The following is a 27,342-nucleotide window of genomic DNA, read 5'->3' on the forward strand; positions in this document are numbered from 1 at the left end:
TTGTAAACTAATTTAAACACAGATGTGCCTGATTAAATATTTATAGAAAATACAGTCTAGGCACCTACAAGTCTGGTTTTTTAAAATAAACAAAGTTTACAAGTATTATCAGAGATTTCTCAAGCTGTCATTCAGTGTTTTTTAAATAGAAACATTTCAAGATTGTATGTGATTTAATACAGAGGGGTAAAGATGTAAAATCTTTCTGTTTCCACAAGCTTGTGTACAGAGGCAGCTGATAAGGTAAGAGATCTCGGTGCAAATCAGGTGCATAACCCTGATTTGGGGCTTTGTCAACCCTGCAGCAGACATGAGTTGCAGGAGGAAGAGCTTTATTATCATGACTTTATTCTTTTTGATACCTGATTTCTGTGTGTAGAGCCAGCTTGGGTATCTGTATACTTTAACAGAGGTCTGCATTAGTGCTCTTAGTGATTGGAAAGCTAGAAGGTGACTTAGACAATTAAATTGTTATCAGTGTGCCCGCCCCCAGACTTTGATTTGGTTGTGCCTTATTAGCCAGCAGAGAATCCATCTGGAAGACCACAGTGAATTACTATTTTTTGAAGCTTATCTTTAAATGTATGTGCATCAAGGAAAACATTTCCTTAAAGTTTTCACAGCCTAATGCAGACTTGCCTAACAATAAAAGTATATTTCTACAAATGCAAAAAGTTTGCTTACAAACTGTTGAAGTTTATTTCTATGTGAAGTGGTTATATAGATTTTTCCTGTTGCTGGAGCAACACAAATATTTATGGAGTAATATGTCAGCTTATCTGAAGAGCCTAAGAAATTCTAATGGTGTTGGGGATGTGGAAAGCAAAAGTACCTGAAAGCCTGGAAGGTTGTCACTCAGTTTTTTTTCCTTCTTAGAATTATATGTTCCTGTATGTCTTAGATATTTTTAATTTATTTTTAATAGATGATTCTCAAATAGGAATTTTAAAGAATGTAAGGAGGGACTCTTGAATTTCTGCACTTAAAATCCATGTAGAATTTACCCACAGTAGGTGAAGCTGCAACTTCACTGAAATTGGTGGATATATGGAAGATTGCAGAAATAAATAATACTGCCTGATGAAATGTGAGGTCTTTACTCCCAAACACAAGTTTATGGCTGACTTGTTGGCAGTATATCTTGTGTCTTGCTGCAGAGCTTCTAGCTGCTGCCATGTTGTTGTTCCAAATTTAGTTTTTTAATATTTCTGACTGCTTCTGTGAATACTGCTTGTTACCAAGGTATAAACAATTTGTACCACACTTTAGGAGGAAAAGCTAAAGGTAACTGAAAAAATTACCAAGCATTAGAACAGTTCCAGTGATGAGTGCCTTGGACCTCTCATAATCTTAACATGCTTTTATTCTTGCTGCTTTAAAATTATTATAGTTTGTGTACTAAACTTTCAGTGGCTTATATTGGTTAGAATTATAAAAATCAAGATGAAAATTGGTCAATGGGTTTCAGCTGACTTTCATTCTGTGCTTGGTGGATGTGTCTAGAATTTCTCATGCTTGTGTTTCTCTGGCCTGTATTAACCATTATGAGTGGTGCTAGTGGTCTTGATTAATTAAATTTTGGTGACTAGAATGTTACTACTTTCTACTTGGCTAAACTTCTAAGGCATTTACTCATTTCCTATTATATTGTGATTAGATTAATGAGTAGTGACCTTTCTAGGACACTTTATTTTGTGCTCAGCTGTTTTGGTTAGCATTCATTTTGATCTGCTGGCATGAAAAAAGGAGGGGGGAGGATGGCAGCTATGTCAGGATGGCCATGTCCTTTGACTGCGGGTAGCTGTTGGCTCGTAGCAGCACATCTAGAGACAAGAGCTGCAGCAGAGAATAATCTTGTTAATTAAAGCAACTCTAGTACCTTTTGATCTGCTGCTTTTCCGTAATTATATCAACTGCAACTTTGCCCTGGGGAGGGTAGTTATTGTAAGAGAAAGCAAAGATGTTTCAACAGTGATTAAATTGGTGAGGTCTAATCATAAGGAATACTGTAAAGACAAATAGTTCCTTTACAAGAATCACTATTGATTTTTATAAACATAGCATAAGGCAAAACATAAAACAACATCCATTTTCCTTTTTATGCCTTAATGGTTATGAAAATAGATTAGATCTGAAGACTTTTTGTTCATAAACCCATAAGAAGCTGGTTTAATCACAGCTCATTCTGGTAATATTTTCTTGTAATTTCTGGTAAAGAGTATGGCATAGGTGGATTCACTTCAAATGTGGTGCCAATAAACAAGAGCAGTATTTTCTTTTGAGGAAAGCTGGTCCTGGCATATCCCAGTGCTTCTTATGACAGTCTGGTGCTGCAGAGCTTTCTTGTAAAAGCGTGTGATTGAGATGTTCTCAAGCCTAGTCAAATTTCATTTTTACAGTCCCAAGCTTTCCTGTCACTTCATATTCACAGCTCAAACCTTCTTCACTTGCCTCTGTATGTCTAGGACTTCTTAAGGCTCTTCCTGCCTTCCCTTGAGGATGTTATCAGAATGATCTGAATTCCTCTACCTGTTGGTTTTTGCCTGCTTTTCACTTAATGCATTTTTCCTGCCTTCTGTTTCAGATATGGAAGGTGGGTTTTGCTGTCTTCTCTGCTTCTTTTGGTTGACTATTTCATTCCATCATCTTATCTCTCTTTCAGATTCATCTTTCACAATGCAGCTGTACTTTGCTTTCTCATTTCTGAAGTCAAATATTGTCTATAAGCTCTGGATTCTGTTTCTTTTGGCTCTTTTGTAGTTGTGCCTTGGTCATGCTTCTGCTCCTCAAGCTCTGCTGAAATGGCTGCTGTCAAAATCTGTAATGCTTTTTGCTCAGAAATAATCCACCTTTAAGTTCCTTGCTGTGTCAGCCAATTAGTAGTAGACTGTTTTTGCTGGAAACATAGCTTTCCTTTGGCTTCTCAGACATTTTACTCATCTATTTCCCCCTTTCCCTCACTGTCTTTTTCCATGCTGTTTTTGGCTTATACTAGTTATGTTTGCCACTACTAGTGAGGGCGTGTACGTTTTGTTTTTTTATTCTCCTCAGTTTCTAAAGCTATTTAACTTCTGTACAATATGGAAGACCTGCAGAACTGTCTGTAACAGATGGCTTTGGTTTCATCTCAGATTTGCCTGTTTAATATGTTTTTGTGTATTTCCAGATATGAGATGAGCAAAGGAGACTGTTTCTGTGCTGTGCTTCATTTTTTTGTCTTGCTGGGCCCTATGTAAAAAAAGAGTTTTTGGAGCCTCTCACTTTGGCTTTTCTGGCACAATAGTAGTAGGTAGAAAATTTATGCTAAGAAGTTGAATGCAATCTTTTCTTACCTAATGCGTAGCCACCTACTTACTGTTGCTACTTTTCTGTGTGTGTGCAGTTTCATTAAGCTCTCATTGAAAGCTTCAATGGACAAGATGGTTGATCTTGATTTCTTTCTACATGTCTTTCCTATTGTGATGCATTCTGTGTCTGTGCTAATGATTGACAATATAATTCTTTGAGGTCTTTTTTAAATAGATAATCAACTGTCACCCAGAACTCTAGAGACTTTAAATGAGTGAGTGTGCATGCTGTTAAACTTTCAAGAGTACCTTAAAAGACACTTTCTGTGTGAATTTTCAGTGTTTGCTAATACAGTCTTTGAGTATCATATCTGTATCTTGTATTAATAAATCTTTGTCTTATGGTGTCATGGAAATGGGCATTGTTCCCTATATTTATATTTAGTTCAAAAGTGTAGTTTAATGATGCTGAAAATAGGTGAATCATGCACTGGGGAGACAGTAAGTGGAGCAAATTGGAATGACTGTGAAATGTTCAAGAATGATTTACTTAAATGCTTCCTTCAGAAAGTGGGAAGAAAGTGATCTCTAGCTTAAGTAAAAGAAAACGCCTGGAGTTCTACGTTTAGTAAAGAAGCCAGACAATCTGGAGAAATCCACTGCCAGAAAACTTAGTCTTTTTTGGTATTGTTTGTTTTTCCTGAAGCTATAAAGAATGAAAGGACGCTTCTTTATGGTACTCATTGTGTGCTAATGTTTCTATTACATTCTTAAAATGTTTTTAAAGTATATAATTTAATGGGAAAAAGGGTGTATTTGTATCACGTGACACTTTCCAGTAGTACTTGGAATGCATGTTAAATAGCAATGACTAAAGCTAGATGGTTTTACTGGTCTCAATAACCTTTTCATCTAAGATGTTTCAAAAGAGATGTCAGAATTGTTTCAAGGTAGCTAATAGTGTGTTTGTTTCCTTTTTGTAAAGTCTTGAATAAAGGCAATCTCGGAGGAGTGGCAGAAAGCCAATATTGTGATTATGTATGTTTGAATATGATAAACTTCAACTTAATGCTGGTTACCAGCTTGATGTTTTTCCAGAGATCAGCGCTAAAACTGGCATAGAACTTGACATAGAACTATATTTATGAAGGGGTTGATTAAACAGAAGGTTTTAAAAAAAACTTCTAAAACTCACTCTCTTTGGTATTATATATTGAGTCAATGAAGATATTGATATAACTAAATTCCTGTAGAAAAGAGAAATAGCAGTGTTGAAAAACTGATATGATAAACATTAAATGGAAAATTAGTAGGTCTCAATATAACTGCAGTTAAGGAACTCTGGAACAATTGTTTCTTGGGCTGATAACCAGAGGCTTGGTTTTTAGTCTCTGAGTAACTCTTTTGTTTTTTCCTCCCTGTAGCCCAAACTTAGTGACAATTTTCAGATGTTAAAAGATGGAATAATAAGAACTGTCCTTGAGTAATCTAGGGGTGTTACAGAGCAATGAATTGATACAGGAATCTTCCACCTAGCAGGAGAGAGTGTATGGTGGAAGTGCCACTGAGAGGCGAGTGGATGATCGCTGGATTATGGGTATCTTAGTCACTGGTCTGTAGTTAACAGACTTGAGTTTGAATTCAAAGTATGACAAAATCAGCTCAGTCATGAGGTGAGACTGGTGTGAGATGGCGGTAATTAGCAATGGCTCATTTTGTGAATACTGGATTATATTTTTGATGGCTGGAACGTGGTAAATCAAGAGTGTTATTTTATAAAAGATCAAGAAGGGTGATTTAGAGGGTTCTTACGATTTGTTTCTTGTATGGGACAGCAGAACTGGTCCCCTCTAGTTTTATAACATCTGGAAATTGTTTTTCTTGATAGTTCTGTATTCAATGTTACATATGCACTATTTGGGAACAATCCTAACTTTTTCTCTGTATTTCTAGTAGGATTTGGTATAGAAAATTAACTGCTCTTTAATAAAGAAATGGAGTTTTGAGTCTGTAACATGATTAGGGTTTAAATGTGTCTTGTTATTTTTAATAGAAGAGCTTGTTAATTGTATCCTCTAATGGGGAATTTCTTCATTAAAATAGCAAAGAGGTGGGCAATTAAATCCAGGTGTGCTGTTTCTATTGGAGACCTACATCTAATTCTCTATGAACATCTAAGCTCTTTTGAAAAGCCTAATGTATGAAAAAACAGGCAGCTAGTGCTGATTAAGTGCCTTCTGGAATATGTCATCTTCAAGGAGATGGTGGTTGGTGGTTTTTTAGCACAAGCTTTTCTTTCTATCTATGGCGCCCTCATGCCTTATAAAATTTAAGCAGAGATTCTGAAGGGTACGTATGCATTTTAAACTCAAGTGGTTTCAAAGGGATCTAGGCATCTATCTTAGTGCTTTAGTCTCTAAAACCGCTTTGGTAATGATTTTGACATCTACAACTGTACAGTGGGTGTAATTGTTCAAACCCTGTTGAAGCTAGTTTTTCTTTAATATCATTCTGTTATGAGCCACTGCTTTGGTTTGGTGTTTAGAGGCATCTGTTACTGTTTGCAAGCATAGATTAAGTATCAGTTTTGAGGGGAGAGGGGAAATAAAATTTAACCAGAGCAGTACTACATCACTGATGAAATAGTGTACCCACAAAAGCAAGTGGGGGAAGGGGAAAGAAGGAAAAACAGCATGCCCATGTGCATTTGCCAGACCGGTTAATGGCTATAATGGTGTCTGACCAGGTTTACAGGCTTTCAGATAGTGATGGTTACATTCATTTGAGTTGGTAAGAACATTAGGGTTTTTGACAGCTTTCTGCAGCACCTTGGAAGCCAAGCTAAGGAGACATGGATTAGATAAATGGGCTATGAAGTGAACAAAGAACTGGCTGGACCATTGAGCTCAAACGGTAACTCAAGTCAGCAGTTGAAGGTTTATCTGGCAGCTGCTTAGGAGAGGCCTTTCCTCAGGGTTTCATATAGTGCCCAAAGCTGGTTAACACATGCCCAGACTTGCAGGAGAGACTTCAGAGAGGTTGCTGAACTGTCTTGTCAAGAGGAACTTCATGAAAGTCAACAAAGACAAACTGAAAGCCCTGCACCTGGGACTGAACAGCCTCTGGTAGCATTGCAGGGCTGGGGACTGGCTGGTGAGGGAGCAGTTCTGCAGCAAAGAGCCTGGGTGGGCAGCAGAGCAGGTCAGGTGTAAGCCAGCTGGGTGCCTTGGCAGCAGAAGCAGCCCACTGCACCCTGGGTTGCTTCAGCAAGAGTGTAGCCAGCAGCCTGAGGGAGCTGGCCACTCCCCCAGCACTAGTGAGGCTGTATCTGGAATAGTGTCCTGTTCTGGACCTCCCAGCACAGGTGAGGAGAAAGATGGGAGTGAGTCCAGCAGCAAGCTGCTGAGGTGCTAGAGTATATGGTGTGTGACGAAAGGGTAAGGGAACTGGGCTTACTTAGCTTGGAGAAAAGAAAGATGGATCTAATTTGAGCCTTTCACTGCAATGGAGGAGGAATTACAGATCCAGATTCTTACAGTTTCAGGGATAGGACAAGGAGTAAGTCACAAGCTGGAAAGAGGTAAATTCTGTTTGAATGTAAGGAAAAATATTCACCATGAGAGTGGTTACATGTTGGAACGGGTTGCCTGGTAAGACTGTGAAGTTTCTGTCCTTGGAAGTGCTCAGAATTAGCCAAGGTCCTGAGGAACCTGATCTAACTTTGAAATTCACTCTGCTTGAAATAGGAAGCTGATGTAGATGACCTGCAGAGGTTCCTTCCAGTATAAATTATTTCATGAACCTGTTTTTTTTAATAGTTTTGTACTGGTATTGTGCTGTGCCTGGACTAGTACTTATAGCCTCAGCACAGGAAATGCTAGTTGTTTTTCCATTTAAAATCACACTGTTGTGGCACATCTTGTTCCCATCAGTCTTCTACTGATGTACTTGGGTGGACTTTATCCCTGTTTTCGTTGAATTTTGAGCATGCTTGCCAGATATGCTGCATTAATTATTTTTTTTAAAAAAAGCCTTTCTGAATTATACAAGAAAGGTTCATGTATGTGTTAGACTTCTAACTTTCTTAAGCAAAAGAAAGTATTATTGTAAGGTGTTTCTCCTCAGGAGTGCTGCTTTCAAAGTGCCCTGAGTAGTCATTAGTTAGAAGTCAGTATGGGGTTCTGGGATTTGATGTGGCAAGTGCTATGTCCAGCATTTAAAAGTACTTGTGCTTATTTGCATGTGTACCTTAAACAGCATCTTACAGTATCCTCCAAAAAGCTATAGAATGACTTAATGAAGTTGATCTCTAGTTAACTAATGTGAAGTGTCCTATATTTTAATGCATTTTGTTATAGATTACTTGCTTTTTAGTAATGAAAACTCATTTTAAAAATGCCTGGCCTCATAAAATAATATAAAGTTATTAAACAGTTAAACAGCAAAAAAATTGTTGGATGTATTTCAAGATACTCCAGTTCATTGTGGCAAAAGGCAGTCAACAAATAGCTGACAAACAGCTAATAACATTTATGTGAAAAGTAGAATGTTAAATTTTGAAGAAGTGAAAACATATTCAGCAAAGTGTCTCCTATTTGAAAAAAGGACACTAGAGTGCAGTGTGGCATTTACAGTACACTGACAGCTTAGAGCTACCAGAAAATCTCTTGAACACAGCATTCATCTGCTTGCATGCTGCCTTTTTATGCAGTGTTAAAACTGAGGTATATAGAAATTCTCTGAATGAATGGAACTCCATTCTTTTACCACTTATGACAAACTTCTTTTCTTCTATTATTTTTTGGGGTGTTTGCTATATTAACAAAAGATTTCTAAAAAGTAACCTGTGGATGGCCTAAGTGAATGCTGAAATCTCTAAAAGTCGTGATGGTCACAAAATATAACAATTTTAGCTTAACAAGGTTGTGTAAAGCTTTACCAGAAGTGATGAGTTCACTAGACAACTTTAGCTGAAGGTTTTTTTAGTATTTAACCACTTTCCTAATACAGGTTATTTGTCATATGAAACTCTGTTAACTGTAATTGTTTGCTTATGTTTTGTTGAAGACAAACTACAGAGAATGGTAGAGTCTCCTTTTAACATGAATATGTACCTATTTAAAGAAGTAAGCTTGTCTGGTAGAAAGCATCCATGTTTTTATGTGAAAGCATAGGTTGGAATACTTCTGAAAGGTGTATGGGTTCTGAGCCTGCTTTTATTAAAAATCAGTGGCAGAGTTCACTTGATTTCATTTGGTGCAGGACTGGGCTTTTAATTCAACTCCTTTCTCATCTCCTCGTTTTATACTGGAATATTCTTTGTAAAGGTGTTTTGTATGGAAATGTGTTTTGCTAGTAACATACAATATATGTGCCATAGATGGTCTTTAAAATCCTGTATTAAATAAGGTAATGTTGCATAGTTAACTCCTTTAGTATTTGAAATTCAGGTTTATTGCTTATGTGGAGATAAAAAGTCACTTAAAATCAGTTTTGTTGATATTTGCTCTGTATGTTTTTGGAACAAGAGGAAGCTGTGGATGTAAAAACAAACAAGCCTCAAAACAAACCAAAAGCCTTTCATAAACTGTGACATGGAAGCTGAGAATGTTGGAAGCTTTTACTCTTGCATAGATTATTGCAAGGTTTGCCTTAATGACAAGGTGAAATGATCCTTTTTTAATAAAAAAAACAATAAAGCAGTGTGTGAAGCTTTTTGGGGTAATTTCACTTCAGATGGTAGACTAGTTTTACACCACTTCAGTTGCTGTTTGGACCACTGAATGTATCTGAAAGCTACTGATGCTGGCTCCAGCTAACCTTCTTCTAATCCTTCTGTTTCTCTAGCTGCCTTTGCTCTTGCTTACTTCCATGTCCACTATTATTTTCTTCTATACAGAGTAAAAAGAGCCTGTGTTTCCTGACTTGCACAGATGCCCTATTGGGGAGGAGAGGGGGAGGAGGACTGACTAGCCATAATATTTAAGAGTTCTCAGCAGTGAGGCTTTTGGGGCTGGTACTTGAGGGCTACCACTAGTAAGGCTACTGGGGACCCCAGGCTGAAGAGTATGCTGTCAGCTAGTCCTGGCAGGTTGGAAAAGTTATCTGTCAATCAGAAGTCTACAGTCATGTGGTGTATTTTGTCCTCTTATGAATTATCATGGAAGTTAGGTGCCAGCAGGGAATCAACTTAGTCTTGATACAGGAGAACTCTCAGGCTTGTAGTGTAGTTTCCTAAATGTTTTATAAGCCAGTTGAGCAACAAAGACACTGCTACTTCAGCAAAGCAGGGATAAACTTCCTGGGTTTTGTTAAGATCACATCAGGGCATGGATATTCCACATATTTTTTCAAACATTTATGAAATTGTAACATAAGTAACACTAGTGATGTGAGTAGTAAGTCCCATCCCAGTGCTGCTTTGGATCAAGATGGTATGCTGCTTTGGGTATACTTCACTTTTGAAGGTTTTTCTTCTTTATAGCTGGAAGGAAGATGGACAACACTGATTTTCAGTGGAAATAGTGGTATGCGTTGCAAAGCACACTTAGTGACTAGGCTAGTGACTTGGAGGAAGACAGGTCTGCTTGTTTGGAGTTGGGTGTGGGCTCCCCAAACATCTCCCACATGTAGACATGGGAGATGGGTGTCTGTTTCTGCAGAGCAGCAAGCTGACACTTTGCTACCTCTTCCGAATTGCTCTCTAGAAGAGTTGAACACCTCATCTGTAGTATTCATGACACCTGTTATGGTGTCTTACTCTTTAACTAAACTGTCTCTCCATCTCCAAGTACCTCGTAGTTTCTGAAAGCATTTAGATTAAAAGCTCATATCTGACACAGTATAAACTTTTCCTTTGGTAGAGAGCAGCAGTCTTCATGACAAAGAGCTGCCTATTCCTGAACTGCTGTTTAAACAGCAGCTTTGGGTAGGTTCTGCTAAAACCGTATGTGAGAAAACAGTATGGCAAGAGAAGTGAAAAACCTTGTGGCAAATTTGTTTGCAGTTTGATTTGTGTTGGCTCCTTTTCATTCCTGAAAAGTACCCCTTATCTACGTGTTCGTGAAAGCCTTAATTTTTTTAAAAAGAAATTCATGTGTTAAGTATTGGTCATTTTTTTCATTTAAAAACAAAACAAGGAAGTGTGTGGTCAAATTGAGCAGAAAACATTCTGCTCTACCACCTATTTGGGTTTCCTTCTGTTTTTTTTATTGGTTTCCTGCATTCTCTCTACGACTTACAGAGACTTCTGCCTTCTGCTTCACGTCTTCCTAAAATGTAGCTTCCTAAAACAGCTTGTGGCTGTTTGCTCCCTGTTGTGTGCTTTCTGTTGTCTGCATATATGCCCAAACAATTCATTTAGTGAGTTCTGTGTCTGATGGCTTATCACTTTGGAAAAACTGTACTTTTTTGCTTAAAAAGGCAATTGAACTGGAGGTTGAAGCAAGCTTTCCTTAGGCTGTGTTAATGTTTCTCTAATTTATTAGCTGTGTGTGCTCTTGTGTGTGGAGATACAGATGCTAGCAATGCACTAGACTGATTTGTATTGCATATTTTTATATAAAAATACAGTGAAATTTGGAAATAACTTTGTACATATGCAATTAAGACTTGCATAATTATTCATTGCTAACCTAATACAGAAGTGGAGATACTGTTAGGAATATTAGTTGTTTGTGGGTGTGTTACGCACAATAGCAAATACATTTTATTATCGAACACCATTTTTGATCTATAAAATGACAAGCTTGTTGGAAAAGAAGCAACAGAGCAAAGTGAGGCTGTAGAACAGTAGGTGGCACTGGCATTGCACAGGACTGATGTGCACTCCTGGGGCTCTAGCACTAAGTAGCAAAGGCACAGATTGCATATAAGGAAAAAACAGATTGTGTTCCTATTTAGTGGAAAGGCCTATGTTTAAAAAGTAGCTGTTGCACAGGTTTCCTGTGTTATGAGTGTGGATGAAAAATGTTTTTCTCTTCAGTTTTATAACTTAGTGGCCTCTGAACTGCTCCAGCTCACACCTTTAGGATCATTTTCAGCTTTCTATGTTCTGTTCTAGTGAGGAGAGTAAGGTAGTGGAAATATTTCCAACCAGGGTAGGGCAGACCATCATAGATACCCTTGTTGCAGTTAAGTGCAAAAGGCAATAACTCTAATTCTTGTCAAATAACTACTCACAACTTTTCACCTTTTTGTGGATGATCCCTTAGGAAGGGGAATATATCAGAATCTGTAACTGGACTTAATAAAATCCTGTATATATGAAATTCAGATTCAGTGTCTTGTCAATTAAAATCAGTGGAGTGACATAAATTAAGGAAGGGTTAGAGATGAAAACTACAATGGATCCTCTTTAAGAGTCTTCAAGAGCAATTTGTGTTCTTATGTTGGAACTAGTTTGCAGCATTTTCAGATGTAAAGTTGTGTTTCAAGTTAAAGCATAGCTGGACCTAGCTTTATCTCCTGGCAATGCCAGTTTCTCATTTCCTAATTATTATTTCAGACACTAAAAGGATAGAAGCATTTGGGGAAACAAGTCTTCAGTTTGAAGCAAGCATTCAAATGAATGCATTTCTGTGATGTTGCAAAAAATATCTTCAGCCAGTGGTATCAGTCTTCATTTAACTGAAGAAATATTAATTTAGAAACTTGATGTGCTCTTTGAAAATATCTCTATTTTTACATTATGCTATTAACCAGAGTGTTCTCTGCACATATACAGATAGATCAAGTATCCAAGATACTGAATCTGTATTGGTGGACTTTTTCCTTCCTGGATCTGTTGGTTCCTCTATTTCCAGGGGAATTTTGAGCTCTTCCATGACACCTTTCTGGTTACAGAATTTGCTGAATTATCTTGGCTCATGGCAGCCTCTGAGCTTCTGAGGAACAGATGAGGAGTTATAAAGCTGGCAGTGGAAAACTTAAGTTTAACACCTTAGCCTTAGTGTCTCAGTTTTAATGGTTGAGTTCAAATGGCGTTACTGCCTCCCCTTGTTCAGCAAATTTAAGGCTCTGTTAATTGTCTGGCATCAAGCTTGTCAGAGTGCCAGCTATCTTGCCAGACTGTAGACCCAAGATGCATGAAATGTCAACAATCTCAGGCTCATTAGTTTTTGGCTTTCCTGGCCTCTCTGTAATGAGTCCAGTGCTGCATAAGCTAAATCTTATTGTTTTATTAACTCCTATTAGGTATAATGGAAGCTATAGCCAGCTGTTGAAATAGCTGAAAGTGTCCTCCTATTGATTTGTTCATTTCAATTATTGTTAACGAAAGCTATCTGCCAAGATCTGCCTCTATATAATGTGGTAATAAAATATGCAGGGTGGATACTGTGTTCTTGCATCTTTTGTCTTATGTGGCATGGAAAGATATTTGTTGTTTAATATGTTCAGATTAGTCTTGTGAACATCGGAGGATTTTAAAAGTCAGATCCCCCTTTCTCCACCAAACTTATTTGTTTGTCCTTTTCTTATGATGTAATTTATCTGGTAAAAAATTTTTGTCTTGGAAAATGGTTGTGTTAGAACTTTACACAATTTGGAGCATTTAACAAAGGCAGCATAGACCTTGTCCACATCTATGTTACATGATGTCTGTTGACTTTTGTCTTTATATCTTCAGCATGAAAATATGTAAAAAAAAAAAAAAAAAAAAAAAAAAAAAAAAAAAAAAAAAAAATACTCCTTAAAGGCAACTTATCCTGTTTAGTTTTCATACAAATGCTATACTAACCAATTCAGGAATTTTGTTGGTAACTGTTACTTTCTATTGTAATGTCAAAGATGAAAATAAGTGTCCAAATTTAAAACACTTCTAATTGCCTACCACTGTAGTGTTATAAATTTCTCCATAAAACTGAACTTCACCCTGAAATGGTAATTCTGTAGATATACTATATCTTCAATACAAAAAACCTGAAAATTTTCTATTATACTGTTTATGTAGTGTTCAAAACCACATATATCACTCCAAACTTCCCTTTTTTTATTATATGAACTACAAAATGCTTTGAAAGGAAAGATTTTTTGTTTACTAAATACAGATATTTAGATACAGATATTGCCTTGTCTGTTTGCAGGAAATGAGTGTTTACTTATTTGCTTAGTTTTTCAAGAAACATGCAAGCTGATTTTAATTTCCCAAAAGACAGGAATGTTGTCCTTAAGCAGAACTCTGAGCCTGTCATGAAATAAGTTACTGCTTCCATCCCTCATCTCCAGAGAGGTGCTTTTTCTTGTCCAGTTTTGGTCTTAAATCTAGGAAGAATGACATCTTGTAATCTCTAAGTAATGCTTTTCAAATGTTTTGCTACAGTTGAAATCCAGACCAGTTCTGCTTTGACTGAAAATCTTTACAAACTGATGGCTGTTGGCTGAAAAGGAAATGAATTGGTGATGTCAATCTCTTTTTTTTTTTTTTTTTTTTTTTTTTTTTTTTTTTTAATGGTTGGGTGTCAACAACAGAAACCCCCAAGATCAAAATCGGCACTAACAAACTTATTTAAGACCTGTCCTGAGGATAGTTTTGCTGTTTGCCTTTCAGATTTTGGCACTTTTGGGATAATTTCCCAAACACATCAGGCTTCTCGGAAAATAAATGTTGAAATAAGAGTTCCTGTAGTGTGTGTGCTTGTTCTGAATACTTATTTTGGTGAACTTAATTTTCTTTAGTTGGGTGTTGGAGCTGGATGTTGTCTGTTGCTTCATTTTTTGAGATCTGTCATCCTACAATTTGCTTTGTTATTTGACAACAGTAAAATACATGCTCATGCTTGGCCTTCTGATGAAGCCTGAAAGACCTGAGAACTACTTCCATGTGGCTTTACAGCTCTATTCTTTCACATGCTGATCTGTGCCACAGTAAACCATACTGAGAATGAGTGGCTCAGACTAGGGTTCATGTGGTGGAGGGCTGAACAGTAGAGTATAGCAGCTGCCTGGGGAAGAGCATAGTACAGGTCAGCTGTGCAGTGGTATTTTCTGGCCCATGGCAGTAGTGGTTCCGGGATTCTCTGAACCGAAAACTCATCTTCCTGTTACAATAGCTCCTGATGGTGGGTACTTGTTTCTTGCCATGAATTATGTTTCCATAATCATAAGGTCTGGTCTTAACTATGCAGTTTGTTAATAGCTGTTTCCTTTTGAACTTAATGCTCGCTTGTATTGTTTGTGTCTCTTTCCTATTTATAGGAAATAATGTGTATTTATAGGTGAGGAAAATATTTTCTATTGAGCTTCTCCATGTGACTTGTGACTTTCTTTTTCACCAGTTGTCTCTGCTCCAGGCTAAAAATTACAGGTCTGCTTAGTCCTTCTTCATATAGGAAGTGCTTCTGGTAGCAACCTGCCTTATGGTTTGTATGAGTTTACTGAACTCTTTTGCCCAAGGCAAAGGCCCAGGGGTTAAACTTACAAGGGAACAGTACTTCTCAAATTGATGAATTCTCCTTGCTGGAAGATGATGGAAAACATATTGTGGGTTCTGTGGGGAGAATTGATGCCAGTGTTGCTGAGAAGAGTGGAAAATGTAGGGAAGGGCAAAGGGTTGTCTTCTCACTGTAGCACTTAGCTGCAGCAGAATTGCTGAGAGCTGGTACAGAGGGGATCCGAATGTCAGGATCTGTGGTGTGATTTCTTAGCTGCTTGTCAGTAGGAGCTGCCTTGTTGAGAGGTGGGAAGATGGCTCTGTCTCCATGTGCTGCTCTTGGCTGCTTAAACTTTCTGTATTTCTTCACTGGTGTCTCTGGTTTGGGTCGGGGGAGGCCTTTTTGTATTAAATACTGCATTGCTTTTGTGTGCCTTTGCTGTCACAGCTGTTATGGCTGTGTATCATGGCTCTTTACACCTTGACCAAGCTAGGTATGTTGGTGGCACGTTTCAGCGAGAAGAGCAGGTACAATGTTGTCTCAACTGTAGAACTGTTGGAAGATTTCTCTGAAAAACTGCTTCTTCACATAAAATGGTAATCTGTCTGTAGTTGGTCACTTCTGTTTGTGTCAGTTTGGGATTAACCCCTTAAAAATCCATGCTTCTGCCTTGAATATTTTCTATGATAAAGTGCTAAACTTAGTCCAGTATGTTTTAATGAATTTAAAATGTAGTGTTATAATAGCTTTTATCGGAACTAGATAGCACAGTATTGGAACATGTAATAGGCTGTATTGCTTCTAGTTCCAAGTTCAAACAGATCCTGTCTGATATTACACTAAATGCATGCTTCTAAGATGCCTCCTTATTTCTGCCTGGTACTCCAGAGCACAAAAAAAAAAAGGAAGGGGGTTGACATTTTATATACCTTCATATTGAGTCCTGACATTCTACCTCAGAGTGCGTCTAGCTACTTAATGCCATTCACATGTGTTTGCTATGTGTCTGAAAATGGTCTTTTGCAAAGTGTAAAGATGTATCAAATTAATTCACAACTGTCTCATGGAATAGTGATGGGGCTTTTGTATGAGTTGGAAATAGTGCTCCAGACTTCTGATTGCCTGAGTTAACTTGTTACTATGTTAGACTGCTTGAAGTTGCTGGGCCCTTTTTTATTTAAAAAGCAGTAAGAGCTTTTGTATATGATAACTTTAAAATGTCTTTACCTCTTCACACCTAGAGGCATTTTATTTGCAAAGTGGTTGTTTGCATGTTGACTGGTAATGTGAATTTTTCTTGTTCTGTGATCTTTTTCTGGTTGGATGGAATGCTGCTTATGTGCATGTTTTTATGGAGAAGCTGTTACCAGAATAGTTAGTCTTGTGCTCATTTAATACTTCTGGAGCTGAAGAACAGGTTGAAGAGCTTGGGAAAGGGAATGAATATTTGTGTGAATTTTTTTGGTCCAGGAATGCAGGTTGAGTAATCTGTAGGTGTAATCAGTTTATAAAGCTGTATTTTCCTAATATAAGTATGTAATTAGGAGCCCTTTAAGTTACATGTTTAAAATTCAAAAAACATAACTTTCAATGTGATTCATATTGGATGTTTCTCCCTTTAAATGAATCGGTATATTTAGGAAACTAGTATGTACCATTAAATTCATTGGCTGCACTATTTAAAAAAAATACACCTGTTTTGTTTTTAACTTCTTGTGGGAAGCAAAAACTCAGCAATTTGCCTTTGGGTGGGGGGGGTCCCCCTTTCCTGTACCAGGCTGGTGCTCTGCTGGTTACTGAGTGAACAGGAAATGTTTTGTTGTTCCTTCTCCATATTCTTCAAGCTGTGTTTCTGATGCTGTCTTTTTTTTCCTGTTGCTGTTCATGAAATTCATAAAAATTAATTTTAAAATTCTGCACCTCTTGACCCAGAGGGTTTTGGAGTCTTTTGAAAGAGGTTAGAGGAAGGGGTGGACACTGGAACATGGGGGAGGCAGAATGTAATGTAACTCATAAGCCTGATCTGTTTTTTGGGGGGGGAAACAATATTAGACTAAGGGTTGGCAATTTTGCTTGAGTAAAGACTGTTCAAAATAAACTGAGTGGAGACCTAAAAAGTGCTGCTGAAATGCAGAGAATTTCATGTAGTTATGAGAGCTGTAGTACTTATCAAAGATGGTTTTTGAAACCCGTTATGAAGGGAAGTGGAGAGGTTGGTATACATGTACCTGGAAAACTGAGACTAAAAGCATGGATTTCTATCATGTTTCTGCTAGCAGTTTTTTAACTCTTGATCTTGTCTGTGGGAATTAGTCTTCTGTAGGCTAACTGATTTGAATAGTCATGAGGATAGTCATAGACATCTTAGCTACAGTAATGCAAGCAGGGCAGTTAAAACAACTAAACCATGAATTTTGCAATTAAATCTGAAATACAGCGCAGGTGATGTTTTGTTATTGTGTACCTCAGGGAAACTGAACATGAGACTTAGGGGCTTGTATTGCAATCACTTGAGAAATGTTTACCTGGTGATGCTACACAGGCATCTTGTGCCTTAAAAATCACCCAGTCATATTACCTACGTAGTGCCTGCTCCTGGGAAAGTAAGGGCAGCTCATAATTGAAGCAGTGGTAACAGTTGAATTGGGTCATCCTGTTTTATTATAAAACAAAAGAGAACCCCAAATAACTCATTCATCTTTCAGTGTTACAGCCTGTAGCTTGCCCCTTACACAGGGGATTAAAAGCATGGGTGAGTTTCAATTATCAGAGCATTGCAGTAGAGCTTGTATATTTGGGCCATCAGCTGTGAAGTTCCTAGTTTAAATCTGACTCAAACCTATGAAGGTTAGAGGATGGGCAAGTCTTCAGAAACCTGAAGTCGACTGTGCAGGTGTAGCTGGTGTGAACTTTAGGCCTGTCTTCAACTCAGTGCAGCTGGTGGCCAGGACATTTTGGCTAGAATTGCAGGATCCATGTTTATTGTAAGCAGAGCTCCAGGGAATACCAAATGTTCCTCCTGGCTGTGCTTGCCCTGAATTTGCCAGATGGGCCTCAGCCATGTAGAGGAAAAAGTAGTCAAATTATTTCCCCTCTGCTTAAGGAAAGAGAGAGGCTTTCATTTAATAGGGATGGCTTCTTATTATCCATAAAAGTTGCAACAATTATATCAGGTCACATACTATAGCCCTGTGAAGAGGGAAAGCAGAAATATGATGCATCTGGCAACATCTTTAAGATAGCAGTTATGTCCTGTCTGTTACAGAAGGCTGCCCTAAAGAGCAGTAAGACTTTTGCTTAGAGAAATTCAGAAGTGTATAAAAATAAAATTTTTACAGCTGCAATACAAGGACTAAAAAATTATAGGTAGATTATCTCTACCCAGTGCTACTGGCATTGTGTACATTCATTTTTAAGTTGTGCTGAGATGACTGAGAATGGAAGAATGGCCATACTAGAGTGTATCAAAGGTCCATCTTGTTCAGCATGCTGTGTCCAAGCATAAACAGATTTTAGCTGTGAGTATATATCTGAGGACAAGTTAAGAACAGGGCAAGCATATGCTGCTACTTCTCTCCTTTCTCTAACTGCCTGTAGCTCGGGGGACTTTGAGCCAGATGTGGCTTTGTTTATTCAGTGGTGGTGTTTGTGTATTCAATGGATTTTTATTCCATGATTTTTTTATTAGTTTCCCTTGAACCCATGTAAACTTCTTGTATCCACAGTGTCAGCTGGTGAGGAGGCCTGTGGCCCCTGGCCTGAGCAGTTCCATTCTGTTTGTTTTGGACTGGCTTCTGCAGCCTTTCCTTGCACTCAGTACAAGGTGTGGATAAGCCAGAGATTGATGCTGTGGCATCAGCATCTTCTATCTCTAATTCTTTCTTCCTTTGCTAATATTGCTTAACATCTGATTTGCCTTTTTGAGCACTACCAAGCATTCAATTGCTGTTCTCACAGGACTGCTTATCATAAGGGCGCACTCCTGAGTGGTAACATTCACCTCAGACTCCGTGGGTTTTGTATGTTGGGTTAGGATTGTTTTTTTTCCCACCCCCGTTTGCATTGTTTTATCTATGTTTAATCTGCTGTTCTATTGTTTTGCCACTCATAATTTTAAGGCCTTTCTATAACTGTAACAGTTAATGACAGCTTATATAATTCCAACAGTTAATGTTGGAGGCTGCAAAATATAGTTGAAAAATTATTTTTAATGTTAGTTCTCTAATATAAAATTAGCAAAACTAAGGCTTGTTCTCAGATTTTATAAAATGTATGAGCTTAAATCTTTAAACCCTTTGCACAGAGTTCCAATGCATCTTTAAAACTCCTGAACATTGTTTTCATTGAGATATATTTGCTCAAGTTCATTTTATATATATATATGTGTGTGTGTGTATGTATATATATATATATGTATATATATATGTGTATATATATATATGTAAATGTGAAGCATATATTAAAACACTAGTATAAAACAAATATGGTAACTCAGTTTCTCTTCAGGCTTCTCAGGTGGGTTTTGACCTTGAAACCCTTGGTCCTTTGACCTAAATACCAAAGAAATCTAACTTGAAGCAGCCATTTCTGTTTGGCCAGGCATGTTTCTTTGAAAATACTAACTCTGGTGCCTGACATTGGCAATATGTGTCGGAACATGACGATGTCCCAATGTATAGTTGTTCAAAAACCTCAGTTTCCTTTTTATTTTAGTATTGCAAGCATTGTTTCTAGAACATCTGTGGCACATTTAACCTCTTGGTAGCTTTCCTTAGAAAAATTTGCAAATGCTGAACATGAACATTTAACATTTTTCTTCACTTATTCTGGGATAAAATGCTTGAATTCCCTTTAGGTTTTGAATATAGACATGAGTATACTTGCTTGCATTCCCAGGATGGTGCTCAGTTTCAGAAGCCCTTTAGGCACATTGCTTCAGGTTTAACCTTTTCCTCGTTACAAGTGAAGATGTCTGTATTGTGAGAACTTGTACAGAGCCACTTGGAAAGAATTTCGTAGTTAGACAGCTGTTCTCCAAGCTGCTGCAGCTTCACTTTTAGAGCATCTCTGCCCAGAAACTACTAGTAGTAAACTAACTAAACTACTAGTATACACCACAGTATGGCACAATCCATTGTCTGGATTCAGTTCTGCTGGGAAAATGTTTTTGTGAACATTATAATTTAAATGTGAAAAAGAGAGACAACTGTGACATAACTCTGTGCATGGCTGTCTTCTCTTGCATGTGAAGCACTTTTGCTAGACATAGTGATTTTTACTTCCATCAGTGTGACAGGTTGCTTTGTAATAAGTTTGAACTAGAAATGCTGTACTGAAAAACAGGTAAGAACCTGTTGGATAGCTTTGAGCTATAGTGAAATTGCATGTAAGTGGATAATACTGCAGAAATCATTCCCTTCAAATCCTTCCCCCGCCCTCAAGTTTTCCATTAATATTCCAAATACTACAGTTCTTGCCTGTGATATCCTTACTTTGGAAAAGGTTTGACTAGCGAAAGCTTGCTCCCTCCTGGAGTCTGCAGATGACTACCATTTCCAGAAATGGATGAAGGCTGATGTTTATCATTAAGTTCCCTGTTGCTGCCTCTACTCCTCTGTACCATCAGCTGCATGTGGAGGGCAAGAGTGCATGAGAAACTTAAAACAAAAGAAAAATACAAAAGGCCTTTTCTGCCTAGGTGGCCTTTCTCAGAGTATAGGCGGCTTTTTGTGGTGGTGGAACAGAGCTTCTCTTGTTCTGAAGTGCTTTCTACCCAGCTCTTGCAGGCTGATAATATAGGTTTCATGTAGGGATAAAGTTTAAAGTATGTGGTTTTGTTTTCCTTTTTTCTTTTTTTCTTCCTCTCTGCAAGAGCACAATAACCATTAGGTACCAAAATGAAAGTACAGAAGTAAGTCCTTGTGCCCCCAGGATGGGGTTGTAAAAATACATATTCAACATAATTAGGTACCTAATTGGGTGCTTAAAGTTAAGTGATGTATATACATATGTAAGTAATTATATTGAAAAGTGCTCTATTTGTAATGGGTTGTGCTCTGTTCTCTACAAATCAAATTATAGGTAGGGTTGATTCTGTAACTACTTAAAAATGCTTGCTTTCTGGGTAATTTCCTTTATTTTTTATAAGGTTAACAAAGCTCAGAAAAGCTACCTGTGAAAAACATAAACCAGTGTGGAAAATACAAAAAGCATATACAAAAGGGAGATTGAAAATAAGTAAATTATATCTAGCCAACTTTATTATAGTAAACACCCTGAGGTCAGAAATCACTGGAAACTGTTTCTGTCTGGTTATAAAAGCTAGTGAACAATGCAGCTCTGTGAGTTGCAGTCACGGGCTAACTGTTTTGAAATAGTTTTATGTAGTAGATTTTCATGCCTTAATCTCTCCCTAGGAGAAAGTGCCATTATGGTGAGAATGTCAACAACTTCTCTTATTAATGAGAGTAAATATGTAATAATGAGGAGAAACCAAGGAATTGCACTTAATATAAAATTGAGTTGTCAGTAAATATGATGATCAAAAAGAAGGTGAGCTTTTATTTAACTCTCAAGGCAGAGGTAACAGCCTCTGGGAGTATTTGCTGCTTCCAGCTTGTTAACAAACTGATTTCAGAAACTTCTGTTGAAGTCAGTTACATATAAAGAGAAGTTTTTGGAAGAAAGACGGTGGTACAGTGTTGGAGAACTGCAGAAGTATAGGCTGATTGGACCCAGAAGTGAGGTTGGTTTCAGTGAGCTTGCAGTAAAAGTCCCCACTGACTCCTGTAATTGAGTGCTTAAGCTTAGGCTCAAAGCCTGTGCATTAATACAGCAGGATATTCCAAAGTTATGCAGAGTATCAACAAGAAACTGACAACACTAGAAGTGCAAATTAAAAAAAGGGGAGCGACTTGAATGTTTTATCAGAAATGTGTACCTGAATAATTTCCATCTTAAATTAGTTCAGTTACTTGGCCTTGAACCTTTTACTCTAAATCTTTGAATTTTAATGTTTTTCCTCCAGTGCTTATTTTGACCAGTACCAATTCCTTCCACCTACTCCCCGGCTTCTCCAGTTTGGACTTAGGCTGTTAGGTAACTTTAACTGGACCCCATAGAGAAGGGGAGTAATCTCAAAACAAACATCTGTCTTAGTAGATAGGGCTAGAAGTAGTGGATTTAGATTAACACAGCCTGTCAGCTGTTAAGAGTTCTTATCTACTGTCTTTCTGCAGTGCTGCCATTTACTGGTAAGAAGTAATGCTTTGTTTCAGGATGCTCTAGAGAATAGCCATTCTGGTATGGGTTTCTGTAACATTCTTCCACTAGTTATTTTAACAAGTGTATGGTGCACCAAAGACTTAAATAGCTGGATCTATTCTGTGTTCTTTTTCATTAGACTTGAAATAGAAATTCCTGAAATGGCTTTTGTTTTAATGCTTCTTGTTTACAGTCCCACATTATGTATCAGCGTAGCTGGAGTTAAAATAAAAAAAGCTTGCTCATAAGTATAGCATGTCTGGGTCTTCCTGTGTGTATACTTCTTTAAAGTATTGTTTCTATTGTTTTATATGATTGAAACACTAACTTGGTGTGAAATGCAATAACAGATTTCCCTGGGTATGGCTACTAATAGGTTGTTTCTCTTAAAGAAAATAAAAGGGTTTTTAGAGTGCTTTAATCCTAACCACACTGTAGAAGGTATTCGAATGCTGTTCTTAAAACTCTTATCTGAATAAAGAAAGGATTTTGAACTTTTTTGGTTTTGTTTGTTTTTAAAATTAAATCTTTTCTTTTTCCATTTTTAGGAACGATTGTTTTTGTGAATAGAAAATTACTTCAGCTGGTTTAGTATGCTGTGTTGTAAGGGGGGAGTTATTAGTGTGGCTCTTGGGATGGGCTATGTATTTGTAATATATTTATTCTATCTGTCATTACTTTTATTTTCCTTCCCTCCTCTGTGTCACATAGCCGTCCTCAGAAGGTGTGCTTGTGTCCATTCCTGCCAGTACATCCACTAAAAGTCTCCACCTGCTTATATATAATTCAGCATCCAGCAGAGGTGAGTAATTCTGCAACTTCTGTACACACAAGACATGTTTTCTTATCTGAATAGTCCTGTTTTAATCTTGAGTCTTGGTATGGTGTGGCACAGAGGCTTCAAGTTGGTCCAGGGAGGAGCGTATTTTAATTACAGCAGTTCTCCTTGCTAGTGTTGTGTTAAATACTTGAACTAAGGAATTCTTCTTAGTGGTGACCCTAAATATTTAGACAACAAAGACTATAGCTGCAGTTCAGAATGGTATGTTTTGTAAGTACTTTATTAGAGGAGCACATTTGTGAACCACAAAAGCAGCAGCTTTCTTTGCATTGTCTCCTGCTAAAGGCACTTTTGCTTTTCAAAGATTCTAGGTGATAAAGTGTGTCCTATATTGGACTTAATGTACCTACAGTATCCTTTTCTTTCCTGTTTCATGCTCTTGGAGATTTTCTGGACTCATTTTTTTAATTTAACCAATAGCAGAGTTTATGTTAATGCTCTTCTTGCCTTCTAATGATCAAGTATGATGGTAGATTATAAGGATTTTACGAGCTGGACTGCAGTTGCACAGAATTGGAGAGATGCTGGGCCCACAATAAGGATGTGGAGTTTGGAAACCTGTGTTCTCCTAGTCCAGCTCTTTACTTATTCAGCATTATACAGTACCTCAGTTAGCAGACAGTGTTAGTGCTTGCAGTGGCGCTTGCAGTGGCGCTGTCCTTGCTTGATAGAGCTTTACATGTCTCTTGCAGTGTCTCGACTAGAGGACATGCTGCCAGGTAGACTTGTGCAGGTGTTAGGTATTGTGAAAGAGAGGAATCATTTATTGTACAGCAGCAGATATCTTGCCATTCACCTTCTATTCTTGCGTGATAGTCCTTACATTGATTATAGTTTTTAACTTGTGAAGCAATTTAAAAACTAATTAGATACAAACCTGGTAGATGTTACAGGAATAGTGGGAAGGTGAAGGTGTTATTTGCTGTTGCTTGGCCTAACTTTTTTCCTCTCTGCAGGTGTTTGTGGTATGTTTCCTCTTTTTTTCTTATGCTTACTGTCATGGCCTCTGCCAGGACTGTGGCATAGTTAGGTGTGCTAGCCCCATACACATTTGTTTTACCTTCTGCCTTTTGTCATCCTTGGCAGGATCTCTGGGAAAATGTTGGCTGTTCTGTACTTTTCAAAACTGAATTGATAGCTGTGGCTCAAGACAGAACCCTTAAAGTACAGTGGACAGTATCTGTTCAGGATGATTCAGTTTCTCTGCCTTCTCTTTCCATAACTGAAAGAATTTTTGGTGTTAAACATCTGAGGAAAACTTATTTATATGTATTTAATGAAGTTATGTATTGATCTCATGCTAGCTGTTAAATTTGACTTGCTTAGTATAATACTCTATATACTCCTTTTTTTTTATTGAACAGTAAGGATCAAATATAAGGCAAATACTTCTGCTAATTGTGTTTAAATCATGGAAAAAATGATTTTGGTGTAGAAAGGATGGGAGAAATGTCTACTTTTTCTTAATAAATATTTTTAGTAGTTAAAACTGTCCTGGTCATTGTACATGGATTATGCTGTGCTAGCCAAAAGCACTGTTAATTTCCAGAAAAGGAAGGGAGGGGACCCAAAGCCAGTCCTCCAACCCTAATTCTGTGTTTAGTACTTCGAATAGTGAATAAAAAAAGCATTGCAAATCACTATTAGAACACTGAGAAAAACAAGAGAGCAACTGTACAATTTTACACTGGTAAATGCAAAATAGCTGGTATAATAACAAATAGGCTAAATAACTAAAAAATGTAATAAATTAAAAATTAAGAAAAGTCTAAACATGAAATGTATTTGAACGTGTAGTTTCTTGGTTGCTTCAGCTTTTGTTCTTGATTCCTTCAGCTTTGGGTTCTGTGTTTTATCTGATAAACATATTTGTTAGATTAATTTGGACAATTCCAACTTCTTTCCTCTTGGTAGGAGAATGTATTTATTTGGTAGAAATGTAATCCTGACGTAATGATATGACATTGAAAGGAACAGTCGAATGACTCACTTGACTGATCTTTTGTTTTTTTGCTTGTCAGAGACAAATAATTGACAGTCTTCCAGCTCATTTATTGCTGCTCTTTACATTATTATGAAGAAGGAAGTCTTCTGAGTAGTGAATTAGTCTTACTTGATCATGATGAAATAAATAATCTCATACCATCAATACCAATGTTTTTATTTTTAGCACCTGTCTATAAAAGTCAAGCTCTCATTTATATTGGCAAGGGAGGAGTTTCATATTGGAAAGTAAGTGAAGCTAGCTCCTCAACCTATTATGTTAATGTGAATGTTATTTTCTTGCCTAATCTTAATGTTCTGTTAAACTTGTTGTTTTTCTGATATGGGCAGCCTAGCTGAATTAACTTACACTGATGGTCATAGGTTAGGACAAGACTAAGTTTGATATTGTTGGTCACAAAAGTATGATTTGAGTACATCACAATTGGGTGCTCTTTCTTGCAGATTTTTTTCTTCCTGTTAGCTGATACAACTTTTGTGGGTTTAGTCAAAAAAAACTTAAAAGTAGATGGAAACTAAGAATTCATAGACACCTCCTTGATTTTTATTCAGAAGTAACTTCTTTTTTTCAGGAAAGTCGAGTGTTAAGGACAGTACCTCTGCTAGTGGCTTGTCTCCCTCCAGACAAATGTAAAGTTTTGATTGGTCGACGTTTTAGTGAAGACAGGTGAGCAGGACTGCTGATATCTTTTTCTGATTCTCTGTGTATTACTGAGATGTTTCTTCCAATTTCTCTATTAACAGCAATTGGTGTTCTTGGTTTTTATTTTGATGGTGTATGTTAACTTTTGGTATAAGCTTCTGACTTTCAGTAAATGTAGATTTGGTATAATAGTATGAAACACTTGGTAGGTTTTCTTCTAATTCGCAGCTCCCGCTGTCTTGATTTTTAGCAAGATGCGGTTATAAAATCTCTTTCATAATGGGCTGATTTCCTCCCTTATCTTTACTCTTCCACAGCATACTACAGTGTCATCTCTATTTCAGGTAGGAAGAATGGCCAGTTCCTTCTTTGCTATACTAGTGAATGATAAGGCAGCCAGTTTGCTGGGTCACTCTCTTCAGCTGTGGTGTTCTTGAAAGTTCAGGTGGTTACTCTGCAGCTCTTCATAAACCTTTCTGTAACTGTATTCTTACCTGGTGCTAGCCTTGTCTTGCTGTTTTGCATGGTTCTTGCTGTGTTTGCTTTGTTTGGCAGGACACTTGGTGCTACTGAAATATAAGCAGTATTTTGTACTTGAGTGTCAGAGATGAAAAATCCTTCAAGAATATTTTTGTCCAAATTTTCTTTCTGGAAAACTGATTATAGGGGATCATGGCACTTTCAAATTTGCTTTTTATTTCTCTGAGACTTATAATATTGGTCTCAGAAATTTTTATTTTCATTTGAAGCAAGTTTTAGAAACCAGTTCCTGGTACAAAAGCACTGTTAAACTTTATTACATACACTTTCAATGAAAGCAAACAAAAATCATGAATATTGATGAAGCAAATTTTAAAATTGAGTTTAATCTTCGAAGAAAACTTTTTTCAGTGTTCACCTTACAGAAATGTTGAAAGATGATTCAGAATGCTGCTCCCACCCCACTGTATATAGTAACTAGAGCACATTAGAAATACATTGCTTTTCTATTAGTCTTCTATGGTAATAATGGTAATAATTATCCAGTTTCAGGCTACAGAGAAACTGTACACTCTTCCCATTAAAGCTGAAAATGAAGTAACTCTTCATACTGACATGCACTGGGTGGAACACTATCAACACAGTCTGCTTTTGGAAAATCGCTTTAGAAGTTTTTCTTGGAAGTGATGAATACAGTCTTTAAAGCTCCTTCAAGTTTCACCACAAGGACATTGCTCTAACATAAAGGATCCTGTCTAGGTCAAAACGTGTTGTGGAATATCTCAACCCCAAAATAACTTCAGTAGTTTCAGAATTACCTAGTTCCTATGCGATAAGTATTTTCTGCTATAAAACACACTGGAAATGGTGAATTATCAACATACTACAAATGCACTCGAAAGAGATGAGTTTTTCTCAGGTTAATGTGAATTTTGGTGATCTGACTTACCCTGATGCAGGGCTAGAAGTAATTAACAAATCTATGCCTGCACTTGAATGTGGACAGTGCCTGCAAGTGGGATAATTTGGTGCATGTATTTCACTGTCCCCAGTGTTTATTTAGAAACCCTACTGCACAGTCCGAGACTGGCCTGTAAAAGAACAATACCCTTGGTGGTTGCTTGTACACTTGTAAATTGTGAGTATAGAATAACAGTGGGCATACTTGTTAAAACAGGATCCAGCAGTCCTTTACAACAGCTTTGAAAACTCAGCATGCTTCTGGCTAGGCTTTGGAGACACAAATAAATTCTGTTATGGTTTTAGGTGAGGATGAAGCCATCAGCTAGCTGATGCTCTGCAGTCTCCATCACCACAGCTCTAGCAGTGGTACACCAGCAAACTGATCAGCTTTCAGGAGAGAACAAACATACTGCCTGAGGGAGCCGGCTCTTCCAGGCTTAGTGCCCCCCTCTCTTCAAGGGGAAAGTGGGTGTGTCACTCAAGTATATG

The 27,342-nt window shown here is 37.5% G+C and overlaps 1 protein-coding gene across 3 annotated transcripts in view; it reads left to right on the forward strand.

The window, feature by feature from the left end:
* Positions 1-27,342, forward strand: part of LOC135323463 (tRNA-uridine aminocarboxypropyltransferase 2-like) — a 110,049-nt gene that overhangs the window by 6,825 nt on the left and 75,882 nt on the right. For 2 of the 3 annotated variants that reach the window (XM_064499744.1, XM_064499745.1), the window contains exons 2-3: positions 22,634-22,724; positions 25,340-25,434. In XM_064499744.1, the coding sequence (XP_064355814.1) occupies positions 22,634-22,724; positions 25,340-25,434 (186 nt within the window). Of the gene's footprint in view, positions 1-22,633; positions 22,725-25,339; positions 25,435-25,727; positions 25,755-27,342 lie in introns of all 3 variants that reach the window. The other variant, XM_064499743.1, reaches the window with a different exon arrangement.

Source organism: Dromaius novaehollandiae, chromosome W, assembly GCF_036370855.1.
Source record: "Dromaius novaehollandiae isolate bDroNov1 chromosome W, bDroNov1.hap1, whole genome shotgun sequence".
Classification (NCBI taxonomy): Eukaryota; Metazoa; Chordata; class Aves; order Casuariiformes; family Dromaiidae; genus Dromaius; species Dromaius novaehollandiae.